The sequence below is a fragment of the Amblyraja radiata genome, chromosome 2 (genome assembly GCF_010909765.2).
Source record: "Amblyraja radiata isolate CabotCenter1 chromosome 2, sAmbRad1.1.pri, whole genome shotgun sequence".
NCBI classification, from domain to species: domain Eukaryota; kingdom Metazoa; phylum Chordata; class Chondrichthyes; order Rajiformes; family Rajidae; genus Amblyraja; species Amblyraja radiata.
Genome location: NC_045957.1, coordinates 145,921,220 through 145,938,696, shown reverse-complemented (window position 1 = coordinate 145,938,696; position 17,477 = coordinate 145,921,220). Strand labels below are relative to the sequence as shown.

Genomic DNA, 17,477 nt, shown 5'->3' with positions numbered 1-17,477 from the left:
ACTACAACTGAATGTCGAAGGCCTCTCTGCAGCCAAGCGACGCCTCATCGAAGTCCTCGCCCACCAACACTCCATTGACGTCATCTGTCTCCAAGAGACTCACGTTGGGCACAGAGGAAGCGGGCCGTTACACCATCAATGGCTTTGATCTTCTTTGCTATTCAGGACTGGACATGGCCCCTGCTTGGCCAGCCTTCACAAATGGGGCAGAAGCCCAACCCCACGGTGTGCTTGCGGAGAGCAGCAAACAATGCAACACATCATTGAAGCATGCCCTCAACAAAGACTCAAATGAGGACTTGTCACCCTTCATACAGCAGATCAAGAGGCAACTGCTTGGCTAAAGGACTTTGCATTCGCTAAATAAAATAAAAATCAGTTCAATGTCCGGGCCACACACACGCCCCTTCACTGTGTTGTGACCATCTCCTTGGGATCTTATAGAAAATTACAAAATTCTTAAGGGGTTGGACAGGCTAGATGCAGGAAGATTGTTCCCAATGTTGGGGAAGTCCAGGACAAGGGGTCACAGTTTGAGGATAGAGGGGAAATCCTTTAGGACCGAGATGAGAAAAACATTTTTCACACAGAGAGTGGTGAATCTCTGGAACTCTCTGCCACAGAACATAGTTGAGGCCAGTTCATTGGCTATATTTAAGAGGGAGTTAGATGTGGCCCTTGTGGCTAAAGGGATCAGGGGGTATGGAGAGAAGGCAGGTACAGAATACTGAGTTGGATGATCATCCATGATCATATTGAATGGCGGTGCAGGCTCGAAGGGCCGAATGGCCTACTCCTGCACCTATTTTCTATGTTTCTAAAACACTGAGATCACTGCACTCACAGCACTCCCTCCGAGTCCTCACCAGTGCAGACAGCACGTCCACCTTGTTTTTTCAGCGACCTCACGTTCCCCACTGTGTTGGAAGGCAAATAACATACCTTCTTTCCTTCTTTTCCCCCGCGGTCGAGGAAATCAAAACTTCCGCAGTCGGGGCGATCTAAGCTCTCGCAGTCGGCGATCAAAGTCCCCGCATCGGGGCGATAGAAGCTCCTGCGGTTGGAGCTCCCGCAGTCAATCCCTAATAAAGGGACCGCAAACTCCACGATGTTAACGGCGCACTGCAGACGGATATACGATGAAAAAAACCACATCTCCATCGAGGAAAGAGATAAAAAAAGGTTTCCCCAAAAACCCCCTCTCCCCACCCCACTCCACCTCCACATAGTACAAAACTAAAGGTACACTAAAAACATACACGTAAACACAGACCAAAACAGCAAAAGAGGAAAAAGACAAGACAGGCTGTTGGCGCGGCTGCCATGTACGGCGGCAGAGATGGAAATTCGTAGTGTCATTACACTTCTGCAGCTGCAGTATGGCCATTAATTCACCAAAGGTCAGGGACTCCAATATTAGAGCACATAATCTGTGTGGAGTTTGCACATTCTCCTTGTGACTGCAATGCTCTCGTCTCTCCCAGATCCCAAAAGGGATAGCGGGTTAGCCACTGAATTGGTCATTTTAAATTGCCCCTATTAAGTAGATGAGAGACAGAAACTTAGATGAAGAAACACAGAGAGTAAAATGGGATCAGTGTAGGACTGAGTAAAATGGGTGTTTGATGGTTGGCACAAGTTCAATGTTGTTTGACTGTGATTGTATCTTCTATCTATATTACTAAAACTCTAATCTTGACCGCTTTTGGCCCACTGTGCTGTGATTTCCGACAGAACGCCGCCACCTACGACCGTCATTTTTGGCCACCTCGCTCAGAGCCCCCCTCCGCCTTAAGGGAGCGGAGGATTTTTCCCATCTATGAAAAATCAGAGAGATATTAATGTTTTTTTTTAATTCACCATTCTCTCTGCTGCCCCTGCTGGAGAGAGGGGGAGTGACTATAAAACCAGGAAGTGGTGTGCCTCACTCAGTCTCTGCAAGCTGGATGAAGCAAAGGGTCACGTCTCTGAGCTCTGAATAACACTAAACAAATGTCTACACAACTGTGAGTACCCTTAAGCGGCTTTTTCACGGGGCGACTTGATGCAAGAGTTAACCAGAGTTTAACATCGTGGGAACCTCGTGCGATAACAGTACGGCATTCGTGGACCACCGTGGACCACCGTGGCGCTAACGGCAGGTAATCGTGTAATTTGGTGACTCGGGAGAAAATTCAAGCAAGTTTGAATTTTTCCAAGAGTGACTTGTACACTTGTGGTTGAGCATTGCAACATTATATGAACGTAGTGGCCAGTGCGATATCCGTGCGATATCCGTAATAACTCTAGCGGTTACTGTGGGAACTCCTGCGAACGGTGAACCCAGAAGCTGGACAGAGGAGACAGAAGGTGAGTAAAAATTGTCTTCTGTGGGATTAAATTTAAAAAATAAAGATTTGCATCCGCATATGGACATCAACTTATTCATGAGTTATGTTAATGAGATTCAAGAAAATAACTATAATCTTTAAAAGGGACTTTAAAAGGGACTTTACTGAAAGGTCCCGCATTTTTATGGTCCGTGAGGAATTTTTCACATGTACTTCTTTGAGAGATACAGCTCGGAGTCCTCGCCGACTAGCGATCGATGCCTTTCCAAAGCAGGGTCTGGAACGCTACCAATCAATGTTTTCCAGAGACCCGTGTAAGGAGTGAACTGCACATGCTGGTTTAAACCGAAGACAGACACAAAAAGCTGGAGTAACTCAGCGAGTCAAGCAGCATCTCTGGAGAAAAATAGCTGATGTTTCGGGACGAGACACATCTTCAGACTCAATTCCGATTAGGATGTCTGAAGAAGGGTTCCGATTCGAATCCCCACCTATTCTTTTTCTCCAGAGATGCTGCCTGACCCGCTGACTTACTCCAGCTTTTTGTTTTTCTTCCCAGATTCCCAGACTTACCTGCTGAGTTACACCAACATTTTGTGTCCTTTGGTGCGTATTAACCAGCATCTGCAGTTCCTTTAGACATTACCTAACTTCAGATTTTAGAGATACAGCGCGGAAACAGGCCCTTCGGCCCACCGAGTCCGCGCCGACCACCTATTCTTATCCGGCTTCAGAACGGTTCTTCCTTCCATTCGTTTGGGCACTGACCCGACCTACCAACCTACCTCAATGCGGACATTGGACTTTTTCCCCCTGGAACTGTCCTGAAAACATATATTCGGAACTCTGGTATTTTCCTCTTCGCTCTACCTGGTGTTCTTGTGCATGTGTCGGAGGGAACAGCAGATGCCGGTTTAAAGAGAATGCTGGAGTAACTCGACGGTTCAAAATGCTGGAGTAACTCAACGGGACATGCAGCATCTCTAAAGAGAAGGAACGGGTGACGTTTCGGGTCGAGGCCCTTCTTCAGACTGTACGTGGCTTGGTTATATTCATGTATAGCATTATCTGATATGATTGTATAGCACGCAAACAAAAGTTTATTCCCTGCATAGAATCATACAGCGTAGAAACAGGCCTTTCGACCCAACTTGCCCACACCGACCAATATGTCCCATCTACACTAGTCCCACTTGCCCGCGTTTGGCCCATAACCATCTAAACCTATCCTATCCATGCTTCAGTCTAATGTGTCTTAAACATTGCGACAGTACCTGCCTCAACTACCTTAACGGATAGCTCATTCCATACACCCACCACCCTTTGCGTAAAATAGTTACCCCTTAAGCTCTCATTAAATCATTCCCCCCGAACCTAAACCTGTATCTGCTGGTTCTCGATATGAGACAATAATAACAAACCTAAGCGAGTTAGGACATCAACGGGGAGATCCTGGATAAACCCAAGGTAGCCACAAAATGGAGGAACTCAGCGCAACAGGCAGCATCTCTGGGGAGAAGGAATGGGTGACATTTCGGGTCGAGACCCTTCTGATATGCTGCCTGTCCCGCTGAGCTACATGTTGTGTCTATCTTCGTTTTAATCCAGCATCTGCAGTTCCTTCCTGGCCGAACCCGATTGAAAGATGAGAGGCTGGGCGATAGAGCACTGGGTGTGACAAGGATCAGGCTTCAGTAAGCAAAGTAAAGAGAGGTGGCAACGTTATGGAAATGAAGCGGGTAATCCGAGTGATGGCGAGACGGTATCCTCTAATGTGTCGGAAAGAACTGTAGATGTTGGTTTGCGCCGATGATAGACACAGTAATACTGGAGACAGACATAAAATACTGGACGGGCAGCATCTGGATAAAAGGAATGGGTGACGTTTCGGGACGAGACTCTGAAGAAGGGTCTCGAACCGAAACGTCACACTTTCCTTCTCTCCAGAGATGCTGCCCGTCCCGCTGTATTACTCCAGCATTTTGTGTCTATCTTCCGTATGCTCTGTGATGGTCATCTCGGAGTCAAGTTGCAACTCTGGTCTGTAGACACGAGGAACTGCAGATGCAGGAATCACGAGCAAAACACAGAGCGTTGGACGAGCCTGACCCTTTGAGTTCCTCCATCACTTTGTATTGAAGTCAGGTCTGGACATTGCTTGGCTCAGTCTCAGGCACCGGCTAACTAGGAAGGTCGAGTCAAAGTCCAGCACTAACACTCAAGAAATAAAGTTTGCGGCCTGATGTTCCCAATATTTAATTGAAATCATTAATAAAGTAAATAAATAGATACCGGTCTAATCAGTATCTACGGGATTGGACAGGCTAGATGCAGGAAGAATGTTCCCGATGTTGGGGGAGTCCAGAACCAGGGTCCCAGTTTTACAGTCTACCGTGGGAACTCTTTAACTCAGTAAAGTAAAGTAAAGTAGCCTTTATTGTCATATCAGCGCACAGGCAGCAGTTGATTGTTGCTCTATTCAGTTTCCCAGGGGGTCGGGACGGGACTGGAGTTGGGAGGGAAAGGTGGGGGAGTCGAGGGAGAGGAGGGGGAGACAGATGGGGGTTTCTTCATTTACTGGCGGCGGGTGTCTGTCACTGAAACAGGCAGGTGAGATTTCACATCCACCTTGTGTGTGCCTCTCTCTCTCCCTCCATCCCTCTTACACAGGCTGAGAGACTCTGCCTCTGTGAGTGTACGTCTCTTTCTCCCCCTCTCCCACACACAGTAAGACCGAGGTACTGTGCTCAGTCCATCTGTGTCTCCCACATACACAGTAAAACATGTCTCCAAATGAGCCAATTCAACCAAGGGAGGATATTTATAGTGTGTGAAAAAAAAGTGACATCATTTGTGCCACGTGATGATTTGACAACACTTCACAATGTTCATTCAAGATTTAACAGGAAAGCTCGGGAGACGGACAAGTCACTCGCACAAATAACAGAAATGCCGAGTACCGTGGGAACTCTTTATCTACCCCCCGTTATATCGTGTGATATCGTGCTAGACCACGACCACTTCACTCTGGTTACATCTTGCGTCAAGTCGCCCCGTGAAAAAGCCGCATTAATGTGGTTTGAAAATGAAAATATGGTTTGTTTGAAGTAAAAAGGCACTGCATGCAAATGGTTGTTTGGGTGCTTTGGCTTGAAGTTGAAAGGCACTACTTACTGCAAATGGTGGCTTGGGTGCTTTGGCTTGAAGTTGAAAGGCACTACTTACTGCAAATGGTGGCTTGGGAGCTTTGGCTTGAAGTTGAAAGGCAGTACTTACTGCAAATGGTGGCTTGGGTGCTTTGGCTTGAAGTTGAAAGGCACTACTTACTGCAAATGGTGGCTTGCGTGCTTTGGCTTGAAGTTGAAAGGTGGCTTGGGTGCTTTGGCTTGAAGTTGAAAGGCACTACTTACTGTAAATGGTGGCTTGGGTGCTTTGGCTTGAAGTTGAAAGGTGGCTTGGGTGCTTTGGCTTGAAGTTGAAAGGCACTACTTACTGTAAATGGTGGCTTGGGTGCTTTGGCTTGAAGTTGAAAGGCAGTACTTACTGCAAATGGTGGCTTGGGTGCTTTGGCTTGAAGTTGAAAGGCACTACTTACTGCAAATGGTGGCTTGCGTGCTTTGGCTTGAAGTTGAAAGGCGCTACTTACTGCAAATGGTGGCTTGGGTGCTATGGCTTGAAATTGAAAGACATTTACTTACTGCAAATGGTGGCGTGGGTGCATTGGCATGAAGTTGAAGGCACTACTTACTGCAAATGGTGGCTTGGGAGCTTTGGTTTGAAGTTGAAAGGCACTACTTACTGCAAATGGTAGCTTGGGAGCTTTGCTTTGAAGTTGAAAGGCACTACTTACTGCAAATGGTGGCTTGGGAGCTTTGCTTTGAAGTTGAAAGGCACGACACTGCAAATGGTGGCATGAAGTTGAAAGGCACTATTACTGCAAATGGTGGCTTGGTTGCTTTGCTTGAAGTTGAAGGCACTACTTACTGCAAATGGTGGCGTGGTTGCTGTGGCTTGAAGTTGAAAGGCGCTACTTACTGCAAATGGTGGCTTGGGAGCTTTGACTTGAAGTTGAAAGGCACCAATTACTGCAAATGGTGGTTTGGGTGTGGCCTGGGTGTGGCAAATGGTGGCATGAAGTTGAAAGGCACTACTTATTGCAAGTGGTGGCTTGGGAGCTTTGTTTTGAAGTTGAAAGGCACTACTTACTGCAAATGGTGGCTTGGGAACTTTGGCTTGAAGTTGAAAGGCACTAATTACTGCAAATGGTGGTTTGATTGCTTTGACGAAGTTGAAAGACACTATTACTGCAAATGGTGGCTTGGGTGTAATGGTTTGAAGTTGAAAGGCATGACTTGCAGCAAATGGTGGCATGAGTGCATTGGCTTGAAATTGAAAGGCGCTACTTATTACAAATGGTGGCATGAAGTTGAAAGGCACTACTTACTGTAAATGGTGGCTTAGGAGCTTTGGCTTGAAGTTGAAAGGCCATACTTACTGCAAATGGTGGCTTGGGGGCTTTGGCTTGAAATTGAAGCACTAATTACGGCAAATGGTGGCTTGGGGGTGGCTTGAAGTTGAAAGGCACTACTTACTGCAAATGGTGGCTTGGGAGCTTTGACGTGAAATTGAAAGGCACTGCTTACTGCAAATGGTGGCTTGAGAGCTTTGGTTTGAAGTTGAAAGGCACTACTTACTGCAAATGGTGGCATGAAGTTGAAAGGCACTACTTACTGCAAATGGTGGCATGAGGTTGAAGGGCACTACTTACAGCAAATGGTGGCTTGGGTGCTTTGGCTTGAAGTTGAAAGGCACTACATACTGCAAGTGGTGGCTTGAGAGCTTTGGTTTGAAGTTGAAAGGCACTACTTACTGCAAATGGTGGCTTGGGAGCTTTGGATTGAAGTAGAAAAGGCACCACTTACTGCAAATGGTGGCTTGGGTGTTTGGCTTGTGGTTGAAAGGCACTACTTAATGCAAATTGTGGCTTGGGTGATTTGGCTTGCAGTTGAAAGGCACATCTTACTGCAAATGGTGGCTTGGGTGTGGCTTGAAGTTGAAATGCACTACTTACTGCAAATGGTGGCATGTGGATGAAAGGCATTACTTACTGCAAATGGTGGCTTGGGTGCTTTGGCTTGAAGTTGAAAGGCACTACTTACTGTAAACGGTGGCTTGGGTGCTTTGGCATTAAGTTGAAAGGCATTACTTACTGCAAATGGTGGCTTGGGTGCGTTGGCTTGACGTTGAAAGGCGCTACTTACTGAAATGGTGGCATGAAGTTGAAAGGCACTATTACTGCAAATGATGGCTTGGTTGCTTGGCCTTGAAGTTGAAAGGCACTACTTACTGCAAATGATAGCTTGGGTGTGGCTTGAAGTTGAAAGGCACTACTTAATGCAAATGGTGTCTTGGGTGCAATGGCTTTAAGTTGAATGGCACTACTTATTGCAAATGGTGGATTGGGTGCTTTGGTTTGAAGTTGAAAGGCACTACTTACTGCAAATGGTGGCTTGGGAGCTTTGGCTTGAAGTTGAAAGGCACTACTTACTGCAAATGGTGGCTTGGGTGCTTTGGCTTGAAGTTGAAAGGCACAACTTACCGCAAATGGTGGCTTGGGTGCTTTGGTTTGAAGTTGAAAGGCAATACTTACTGCAAATGGTGGCTTGGGTGCTTTGGCTTTAAGTTGAAAGGCACTACTTACTGCAAATTGTGGCTTGGGTGCTATGGCATTAAGTTGAAAGGCACTACTTACTGCAAATGGTGGCATGAAATTAAAAGGCACTACTTACTGCAAATGGTAGCTTGGGTGTGGCTTGAAGTTGAAAGGCACTACTTACTGCAAATGGTGGCATGAAGTTGAAAGGCACTATTACTGCAAATGATGGCTTGGTTGCTTGGCCTTGAAGTTGAAAGGCACTACTTACTGCAAATGATAGCTTGGGTGTGGCTTGAAGTTGAAAGGCACTACTTAATGCAAATGGTGTCTTGGGTGCAATGGCTTGAAGTTAAAAGGCATTACTTACTGCAAATTGTGGCATGGGTGCTTTGGCATTAAGTTGAAAGGCACTAATTACTCCAAATGGTGGCTTGGGTGTGGCTTGAAGTTGAAAGGCGCTACTTTCTGCAAATGTTGGCTTGAGAGCTTTGGTTTGAAGTTGAAAGGCACTACTTACTGCAAATGGTGGCTTGGGAGCTTTGGCTTGAAGTAGAAAAGGTACTACTAACTGCAAATGGTGGCTTGGGTGCTTTGGCTTGAAGCTGAAAGGCCCTACTTACTGCAAATGGTGGCTTGGGCGATTTGGCATGACGTGAAAGGCAGTACCTACTGCAAATGGTGGCTTGGGTGCTTTGGCTTGAAGTTGAAAGGCACTTCTTACTGCAAATGGAGGCTTGGGTGTGGCTTGAGGTTGAAAGGCACTATTTACTGCAAATGGTGGCATGTAGTTGAAGGCACTATTACTGCAAATGGTGGCTTGGGTGCTTTGGCTTGACGTTGAAAGGCGCTACTTACTGCAAAAGGTGGCATGAAGTTCAAAGGCACTACTTACAGCAAATGGTGGCTTGGGAGCTTTGGCTTGAAGTTGAAAGGCACTACTTACTGCAAATGGTGGCTTTGGAGCTTTAGCTTGAAGTTGAATGGCACTACTTATTGCAAATGGTGGCTTGGGTGCTTTGGCTTGAAGTTGAAAGGCACTACTTACTGCAAATGGTGGCTTGGGTGCTTTGGCTTGAAGTTGAAAGGCACTACTTACTGCAAATGGTGGCTTGGGACTTTGACGTGAAATTGAAAGCCACTACCTACTGCAAATGGTGGCTTGAGAGCTTTGGTTTGAAGTTGAAAGGCACTACTTACTGCAAATGGTGGCTTGGGAGCTTTGGCTTGAAGTAGAAAAGGCACTAACTGCAAATGGTAGCTTGGGAGCTTTGACGTGAAATTGAAAGCCGCTACTTACTGCAAATGTTGGCTTGAGAGCTTTGGTTTGACGTTGAAAGGCAGTACCTACTGCAAATGGTGGCTTGGGTGCTTTGGCTTGAAGTTGAAAGGCAATTCTTACTGCAAATGGAGGCTTGGGTGTGGCTTGAGGTTGAAAGGCACTATTTACTGCAAATGGTGGCATGTAGTTGAAGGCACTATTACTGCAAATGGTGGCTTGGGTGCTTTGGCTTGAAGTTGAAAGGCACTACTTACTGCAAATGGTGGCTTGGGTGCTTTGGCTTGAAGTTAAAAGGCACTACTGCAAATGCACTATCTTCTTGTTTGCACTGTATATTGATTTTAGATAAAACGCTACCACTTACGGCTGTGATTTTTGGCCATCTTACTCATCCCCCTCCGCTGAGCAGGTGAAAAGAATTCTTCCCATCAATGAAAAATAGAAGTGTTATTAGTTATTAAAAAAATGTTGAGAATCTCTCTCCTGTCAATCACGTCATGAAAGCCACACCTTTTCCGGTGGGGGGAGGGGTTATAAAACCCGGAATTGTGGGTGTGGCTCAGTCTCTGCATGATGGGTGAGGGAGAGGTCACGACTCTGTCTGATCTGTGAATCAACTGAACACACTGAATGTCTACTGAACTGTGAGTTTGGTGTTTTGTGTGGTTTTATGGTGGTTACACCCAGCATGAAATGGTATGAAGCTGCATTTGAATTTGGTGGCCTTGCACCTTGCTTGAAATGGAATAAAACTGCCCTTGAATTTGGTGGCCTTGCACCGTGCTTGAAGTGGAATTAAACTGCACTTGAATTTGGCGGCATTGTATCCTGCTTGAAGTGGTAAGAAACTTCACATGAATTTGGTGGCCTTGCACCCTGCTTGAAATGGTAGGAACATGGATTTGAATTTGGTGGCCTTGCACCCTGCTTGAAAAGGAATTTCAAGGAATAGTCATGAGTCAACTGCCAGCTCACCAGCCGTGAGTGAGCTGCCAGCAGATCAGGCTTGAGGGACTGAGCTGCCACCCCAAGAACCCATACCAGCACTCCAGAAAGCCCCCCCACTGGCCACCAATATTGGAATTGGTGGAGAGGTGGAATATTGCGTCGGGGGACCAGCCCTCCCGTGTGAACATGGGACCCAACGGGTCCCACTTAGTCTAGTATTAACATAGATGCTTACACAGGTTATGAACATCCAAAACAATGCTTACATGCAAATGAATGTTTGGGAGACCAGTAAAATGGATGGAATGGATTGCTGGCTACTGTGGAGGTGGAGGCGTCTTCTGCTTGGTGGGATGGGAGCACTTCAGCATGCTTTCCCTCCTAAGGCCCATAAGAGTCAGGGGCTATGTCAAGTTGTGCAGTACTGGGAGCACTGAGTGGATACAACTGCTCATTGAGTCACTGAGGCTGGCGTGACCACTTTTCCTTTTCTCATCACAGTAGTTTGTGTGATCTTCTCCCACAACTTGCTTTCTCAGGAACTGAACTATGTGCCTGGGGATTGCCTGTATGTAAAATTTACAGCACATTGGCATGTAATTCATACAGCCTGGACCACAACAGTACCTATGCACCTCTCAAGCCATCTCTCTCTTTATCGCACTCGATGAACATACAGTACCTCTTTAATTCATAGATCACCTAATTTCTTCTGAATATAATTAGGTTCAATTCAACTGTTTGGTCATGTTCCACAATGTAATCACATTGCAAAGAATAACAGTCACACACAAAATGCTGATTATCCAACAGCCAGTAGCCAGTCGGTCTATGGTTTTCCAACATTTGTTTCTTATCTAAGGCACTAAATCCTAAATAGAGCCCAAAGGGAAAGATGTGCAGCAGCTAAACATAATTACGACAGATCTCTTGCTTATTTTCCCAGTGCTGTGCCAAATGTCTTCAATAAGATTTCAATATACTTTCTAAACATTGAGATCAGTCTGAAGAAGGGTCTTCACCCAAACGTCACCCTTTCCTTCCCTCCAGAGATGCTGCCTGTCCCACTGAGTTACTACAGCATTTTGAGTCTATCGTTGATTTAAACCAAAATCAGCAGTTCTTTCCTACACACTTTATAAACAAATCTGTCGCTACTATAGTTGGGTTTTTTCTCTAAAATGCAGGAATCAAAATAATCCAGGAAATGCAGAAAAGATCAAAAATAGGAACCAAAGCTCTCCCTCTTTAGGTAAACATTAGCCACTGTAAATCTATGATTAATTTAATTGGCTTCATACCAAATGACCAGCCTGATGTCAGCTGTAACGTTTCTGTTTTTTTAACCTCCTAGCCATGTTCCTTTTATGTCTCCCCTTCCTGTTGAAGTGTAGAAATGCACTGGGGAGAATGGAAAATGACGGTTTTGGACTTGGAGGCAGTTAAGAAGTTAAGACAATGCTTATATCCGACATATTAACAAAATGCTCTTGCCTTTAAAACTAATATCAAGCACTGATTTTGCATTGACCATAAACTGAAACAGTCCCAAGATATTTCTGTCCAATTATAGCATAAACTAGACTGTGGAACCCGTTGGGTCCCATGTTCACACGGGAGGGCTGGTCCCCCAACGCAATATTCCACCTCTCCACCAATTCCGATATTGGTGGCCAGTTGGGGGCGGCAGCTTTCTGGAGCACTAGTATGGGTACTGTGGGCTGAAGGGACGGGTTAGTATGGACATTGAAATGACAGGAAACTGCACTTGAGTTTGGTGGCCCTGCACCCTGATAGTACGGGAAGCGGCAGTGTCGAGGGACATAAAGCGGTGGTCTGACCATTCAGAGGCCATGCTGCAAGATGCACTGAGTGATGTCAACTGGAATATGTTCCAAGTAAGTTCCGGAGACGTCAGTAAGTTCATGGAAGCGATCACGGACTTCATTGCAACAATAGCCGATAACATTGTCCCCACAGTAAGGGTTAGCATCTTTCCTAATCAAAAACCCTGGGTGGACAATTCCATTCACGTTGCCTTGAATGCTCACACCGCTACTTACAACTCCGGCCTGGCATCCGGCAATATGGCTGACTACAAGGCAGAGTCCTACAGACTGCGAAGGGCGGTGAAGGACCAAAAAGGAGGTACAGAGATAGGATGGAGTCACAGATGGAGCAGCAGGACCCAAGACACCTATGGCAGGGGCTACGGACCATAACTAACTGCCGGCACCTCCCTAGCTGATGACCTGATCTCTTTCTACGCACGATTCGAGACAGGCAGCATCACCCCTAGCTCACCGTCTAAAAACAACCGCCATCACGCTAGCTAGCGAGGCTGGAGGGAGGTCCACCGCTGGGGATGTGCACACAATTTCGGTATCCAGGCACGACGTGAGGAGGGCTCTGACGCTTGTGAACATGAGGAAAGCTGTAGGCCCAGATTGTATATCTGGGCGAGTACTAAGGTCTGGTGCTACTCAACTTGCTCCAGTGCTCACCACAATATTCAACCTCTCCCTGGCCAAGTCCGTGGTCCCTGCCTGCTTCAAAAGATCCACTATTGTAGTGCCAAAGAATGCCTCTCCAGCTTGCTTGAATGACTACCGACCAGTGGCCCTCACCCCGAGAGGCTGATTAAGAACCACATCTGTGCCTTCCTCCCTCGCAACATGGACCCGCTGCAGTTCGCATACCGTCCGAACAGATCCACGGATGAGGCGGTCTCCCCGGTTCTGCACACTGTTCTCTTTCACCTTGACAGCAAGAAGGGGAGCTATGTGAGGCTGCTGTTCATTGACTTCAGTTCAGCCTTCAATACCATAGTCCCCACCAGACTTGCTGAGAAGCTGCTGAAACTGGGGCTGAACACTCCCCTGTGTGCCTGGGTCCTGGATTTTCTCACCGCCAGGCCCAGGTGGTCAAGATGGGGAGACATCCAAACCCCTCACCCTGAACACAGGATCCCCCCAGGGTTGCATCCTTAGCCCTCTACTGTACTCCCGTAACACACATGACTGTGTGGCAAGGTTCAGCTCAAACTCCATAATCAGGTTTGTTGATGTCACTGTGGTGGTGGGCCTGATCTCCGATAACGATGAGAAGACCTACTGGGAGGAGGTGGCTGATCTGGCACTCTGGCGTCAGAACAACAGCCTCCTCTTGAATGTCACTAAAACTAAGGAGCTGATTGTGGACTTTAGAAGGGCACAACATCTGAGGACGGACACGCCACTGGAGATAAATGGGACTACTGTGGCATGGGTGAACTGTTTTAAACGATAGATCAAAGCACAAGTTGATAAGGAAATGTAGACTGGTTCATTGTTGGCTGAGGAGAAGGTAACAACGAGGCATAGAAATAGTAGAATTAATCAGGAGGACAGTGAAACTAGTCTTACTATACTCTCAGTCACGGGAAGAGATTACCAGGAGGAGAGAAGAAAATATTCAAGGCCTGTTGCACAAGCAGCAAAAAACAACAAAAACAACCAAACAAAATGTTCCCAATGTTGGGCGAGTCCAGAACCAGGGGCCACAGTCTTAGAATAAAGGGGAGGCCATTTAAGACTGAGGTGAGAAAAAACTTTTTCACCCAGAGAGTTGTGAATTTATGGAATTCCCTGGCACTCTGGCGTCAGAAAAACAGCCTCCTCTTGAATGTCACTAAAACTAAGGAGCTGATTGTGGACTTTAGAAGGGCACAACATCCGAGGACGGACACGCCACTGGAGATAAATGGGACTACTATGGATAGGGTGAGCTGCTTTAAATACCTGGGAGCCCACATCACAGAGGATCTGACATGGACAACACACTGGTGAGTAAGGCAAGGCAGCACCTTTACCACCTCAGGCAGCTGAGGAAATTCAGAGTTTCTCTGAGGATCATTCAGTGCTTCTACTCTGGGGCTGTAGAAAGCATCTTGTCCGGCAACATCACAATCTGGTTTGGGAACAGCTCTGCCCAGGACAGGAAGGCTCTGCTGAGTAGTGCGTTCGGCCGAACGCAGTATGGGAACTACACAGACCAGGAGGTGCAGATCCAGAGCCAGCAACGTTATGGGGGACCCCTACTGTTCCAGTTGCTACGGTCAGGCAAACACCTCCGCTGTCATGCTGTGAAAACAGAGAGGATGAGACAGAGTTTCTTTTTTCTAACATGTAAATACTGATTCTGTTCTATTCCGTTCTGTTGTTTTTGCACAATCCGCAGGCATTGCCACTTTCATTTCACTGCACATCTTGTATTATGTTGACAATAAAGTTGACTTTTAGTCCAAGATAAAGTCTGTAAAGTCTGATAACAGCTGGAAAATATTAAGAAATAGCTGGGAGGGCTGGATAGTGTACAGGCAGACATGCAATATTCCTTCTTAGTACTGATGGCTTGCAGCCCAGACTAACTGGGCCAGCAGGCAGCCAAGTAGTTTCAGAATGGATACAACAATACCATCTTTCCAACCATATCTGAAATTGCCCAGTTATCTCCTGGTCACAAAAACAAGTCAACTCGAGTCGAGTTTATGGTATAGTGAGGTACATGTACAATGAAAAAGGGAGCATCACAGGCATATAAACTCAGATAAACACACAAAAAAATAAGTTATACATTAATTACAGTAAACCCTCATTATAACGGACCATAAATAAAGAATACCGGTGGTGCCGTACATGGCTGCCTTGCCAACAGCCCATCTCGTCCCTTTCTTCTTTTGTTGTTTTTAGTCTGTTTTTACTTGGATGTTTTAATGCATCTTTAGTTTTTGTATTATGTGGGGGTGGGGGAAACTTTTTTAATGTCTTCCCTCGACGGAGATGCAACTTTTTCCGTATCGTATCTCTAGTCGCACTGTAGCCTTAACATCGTGGTGCTGGCGGTCCCTTTGTTAGGCTTCGACTTCAGGAGCTTCAACCACAGGAGCTTTGACCGCCCCGATCGCGGGAAGCCTCGATCACCCCGATGCGGGGAACTTCGATCGCCGACTTCGGGAGCTTCGATCGCCCCGACTGTGGACGTTTCGATTGCCACGACCGCAGGAGAAAAGGAGGAAAGAAGGTATAAGTTATTTGCCTTCCATCACAGTGGGGAATGTGAGGTCGCCGAAGAAACAAGGTGGACGTGCTGCCTACACTGGTGAGGACTCGGAGGGAGTGCCGTGAGTGCAGTGATCTCAGTGTTTGTGGGGACATCGCTCCTTGAGGACATCCTGGAGTCTACTGCGAGCGTGGACTGCTTTCTAACTGTTCCGGCGGACTGGAACTGCGGAGAGAGTGACAGCGGTCGGTACAACTCTGGTCACATCACGGTGAAGGAGTGTGTGTGTGTGTGTGGACCGGACATTGAACTGATGGCTGTGGGTCTCTGCTTATGCTGTGTGCCCTGGGGATTCTAACATGCCGCTGTGGAGCTGTTGAAGTCTGTGTTTAATCTTAATGTAGTTAGGTATCTTGTTGCTCTTTTTGTCTGACTGTACGGCAAATCAAATTTCACTGCACCTCGGTACACATGACAATAAAGTGCCAATGAACCACTGAACGGTGTCCATTATTGCCAATTGTCCACTATAACTGAGTAAGGTATTATCATTGCTAGTCGAAACAAACAACTGCAGTTAGTAGTTAATACACAAAAGGACACAAAGTGCTGGAGTACTCAGAAGGTCAGGCAGCAGCTCTGGAGAACATGGATAGATGACATTTCGGGTCAAGACCCTTCTTCAGACTCTCATAAGGACACAAGGTCATCAGGAATAGTAGAATTAAGCCATTCGGCCCATCAAGTCTACTCCGCCAATCAATCATGGCTGATCTACCTCCTAAGCCCATTCTCCTGTCTTCTCCCATAAACTCTGACAACTGTACTAATCCAGAATCTATTTATCTCTGCCTTAAAAATATTCACTGACGGCCTCCACAGTCTTCTGTGGAAATAATTCCAACGATTCACCACCCTCTGACTTCTTCTGTCGTATGTCTTTTGGACCTGCAGCTCGGTTGAGGCGAGCCAGGCCAACGTGTCATCGTCCAGGTCAATCAGACCTCATTCACCATTCGGTGGCCGGTGTTTGGGGCAACAGGTGATGATGTGCTCCACTGTCTGTGTTGGGTCCCCACACTCGCAGGAGGCACTGTCCACGAGGCCCCACCTCTTCATCGCTACTCCATAGCATCTGACACCTGTCCTCAAGCAGTTGAGGATTGTCCACTGCTTTTGGGGCAGGTCCTGGCCAGGGACGTCCATGGGGTCATCAATGTAATGGTGTAGCCTAGATGGTTCTGACTTCCACTGGTCTCTCCATCTCGTCTTGACCCAGGCGGCCTTGGAAGCGTCAGCCGGTGTTGTGCAGAGCAGCTCTTAGGCTTGCGTGGCAAAGGGTTGCCGTGATTTGAGGCGCACTCGTTGTGGTTTCTCTGTGATGATCTGATGGAGGAAGTCTGCACCTTTCGAGAGAGGGCCAGCGTGGCTGCTTCTCGTCTGATGTTGGCTGGGGCGATTGCAGCGAGGACGGGCAGTTGGTTCACTGGGGTGGCTCGTAGGCATCCGGAGACAGTCCGCAGGGCGCTGTTGAGGGCAGCTTCTTGGTGTGAGGGCTACGGCACCAGACCGGGGCGCAGTACTCAGCGGCTGAGAACACTAGAGCCACTGTGGACATGCGTAGTGTCCTCGTCGTGGCTCCCCATGTGATGCCGGCTAGGCGGTGTATCAGTGCGGCACGGGCGCTTGTCTTTGCCTTGGCACCTTCCAGGTGTTGTTTGATTGACAACGTTCTGTCGAGCTTCACACCGAGGTACGTGGGGACGGGCTGGGACCGTAACCAGGCGGTATCCACCATGACGTTCATCTCGCGGGTCACTTCCATGTTGTTGAGGTGGAACATTGAAGATGTTGTCTTACCCATGCTGAGCTTGAGGCGCCAGTTCCTCAGGTATGAAGACAGGATGTTCATGTCTTCAGAGAGGCCCTCTTCTGCTGCTTCCCAGGATGGCTTACTGAGTAGGATGGCCAAGTCATCAACATAGCCATACTTCTTTGACTGGATTGGAGGCAGGTCATGGATGTAGATGTTGAACAGCATTGGTGCCAGCACTGAGCCCTGAGGGACGCCGTTCTTAGGTTTCCCCACCCTGCTCCCACCCTCTGACTGAAGACATTTCTCGTAATCACCTTCCTTAAACAACATCCTTTAATTCTAAGGCTATGACCTCTAGTCCTAGACTCTCCCACTAGTGGAAACATCCTCTCCTCATCAATTCTATCC

General features: G+C 47.2%; 1 protein-coding gene across 1 annotated transcript in view; it reads right to left on the bottom strand.

Moving 5' to 3' along the window:
• LOC116985519 (collagen alpha-6(VI) chain-like) overlaps positions 1 to 17,117 on the bottom strand; it is a 211,272-nt gene extending 194,155 nt beyond the window's left edge. Inside the window, exon 1 of the mRNA XM_033040294.1 lies at positions 16,837 to 17,117. Coding sequence (XP_032896185.1) covers positions 16,837 to 17,117 — 281 coding nt within the window. The remainder of the gene's footprint in view (positions 1 to 16,836) is intronic.
• Between the last annotated feature and the right edge of the window lie 360 nt (positions 17,118 to 17,477).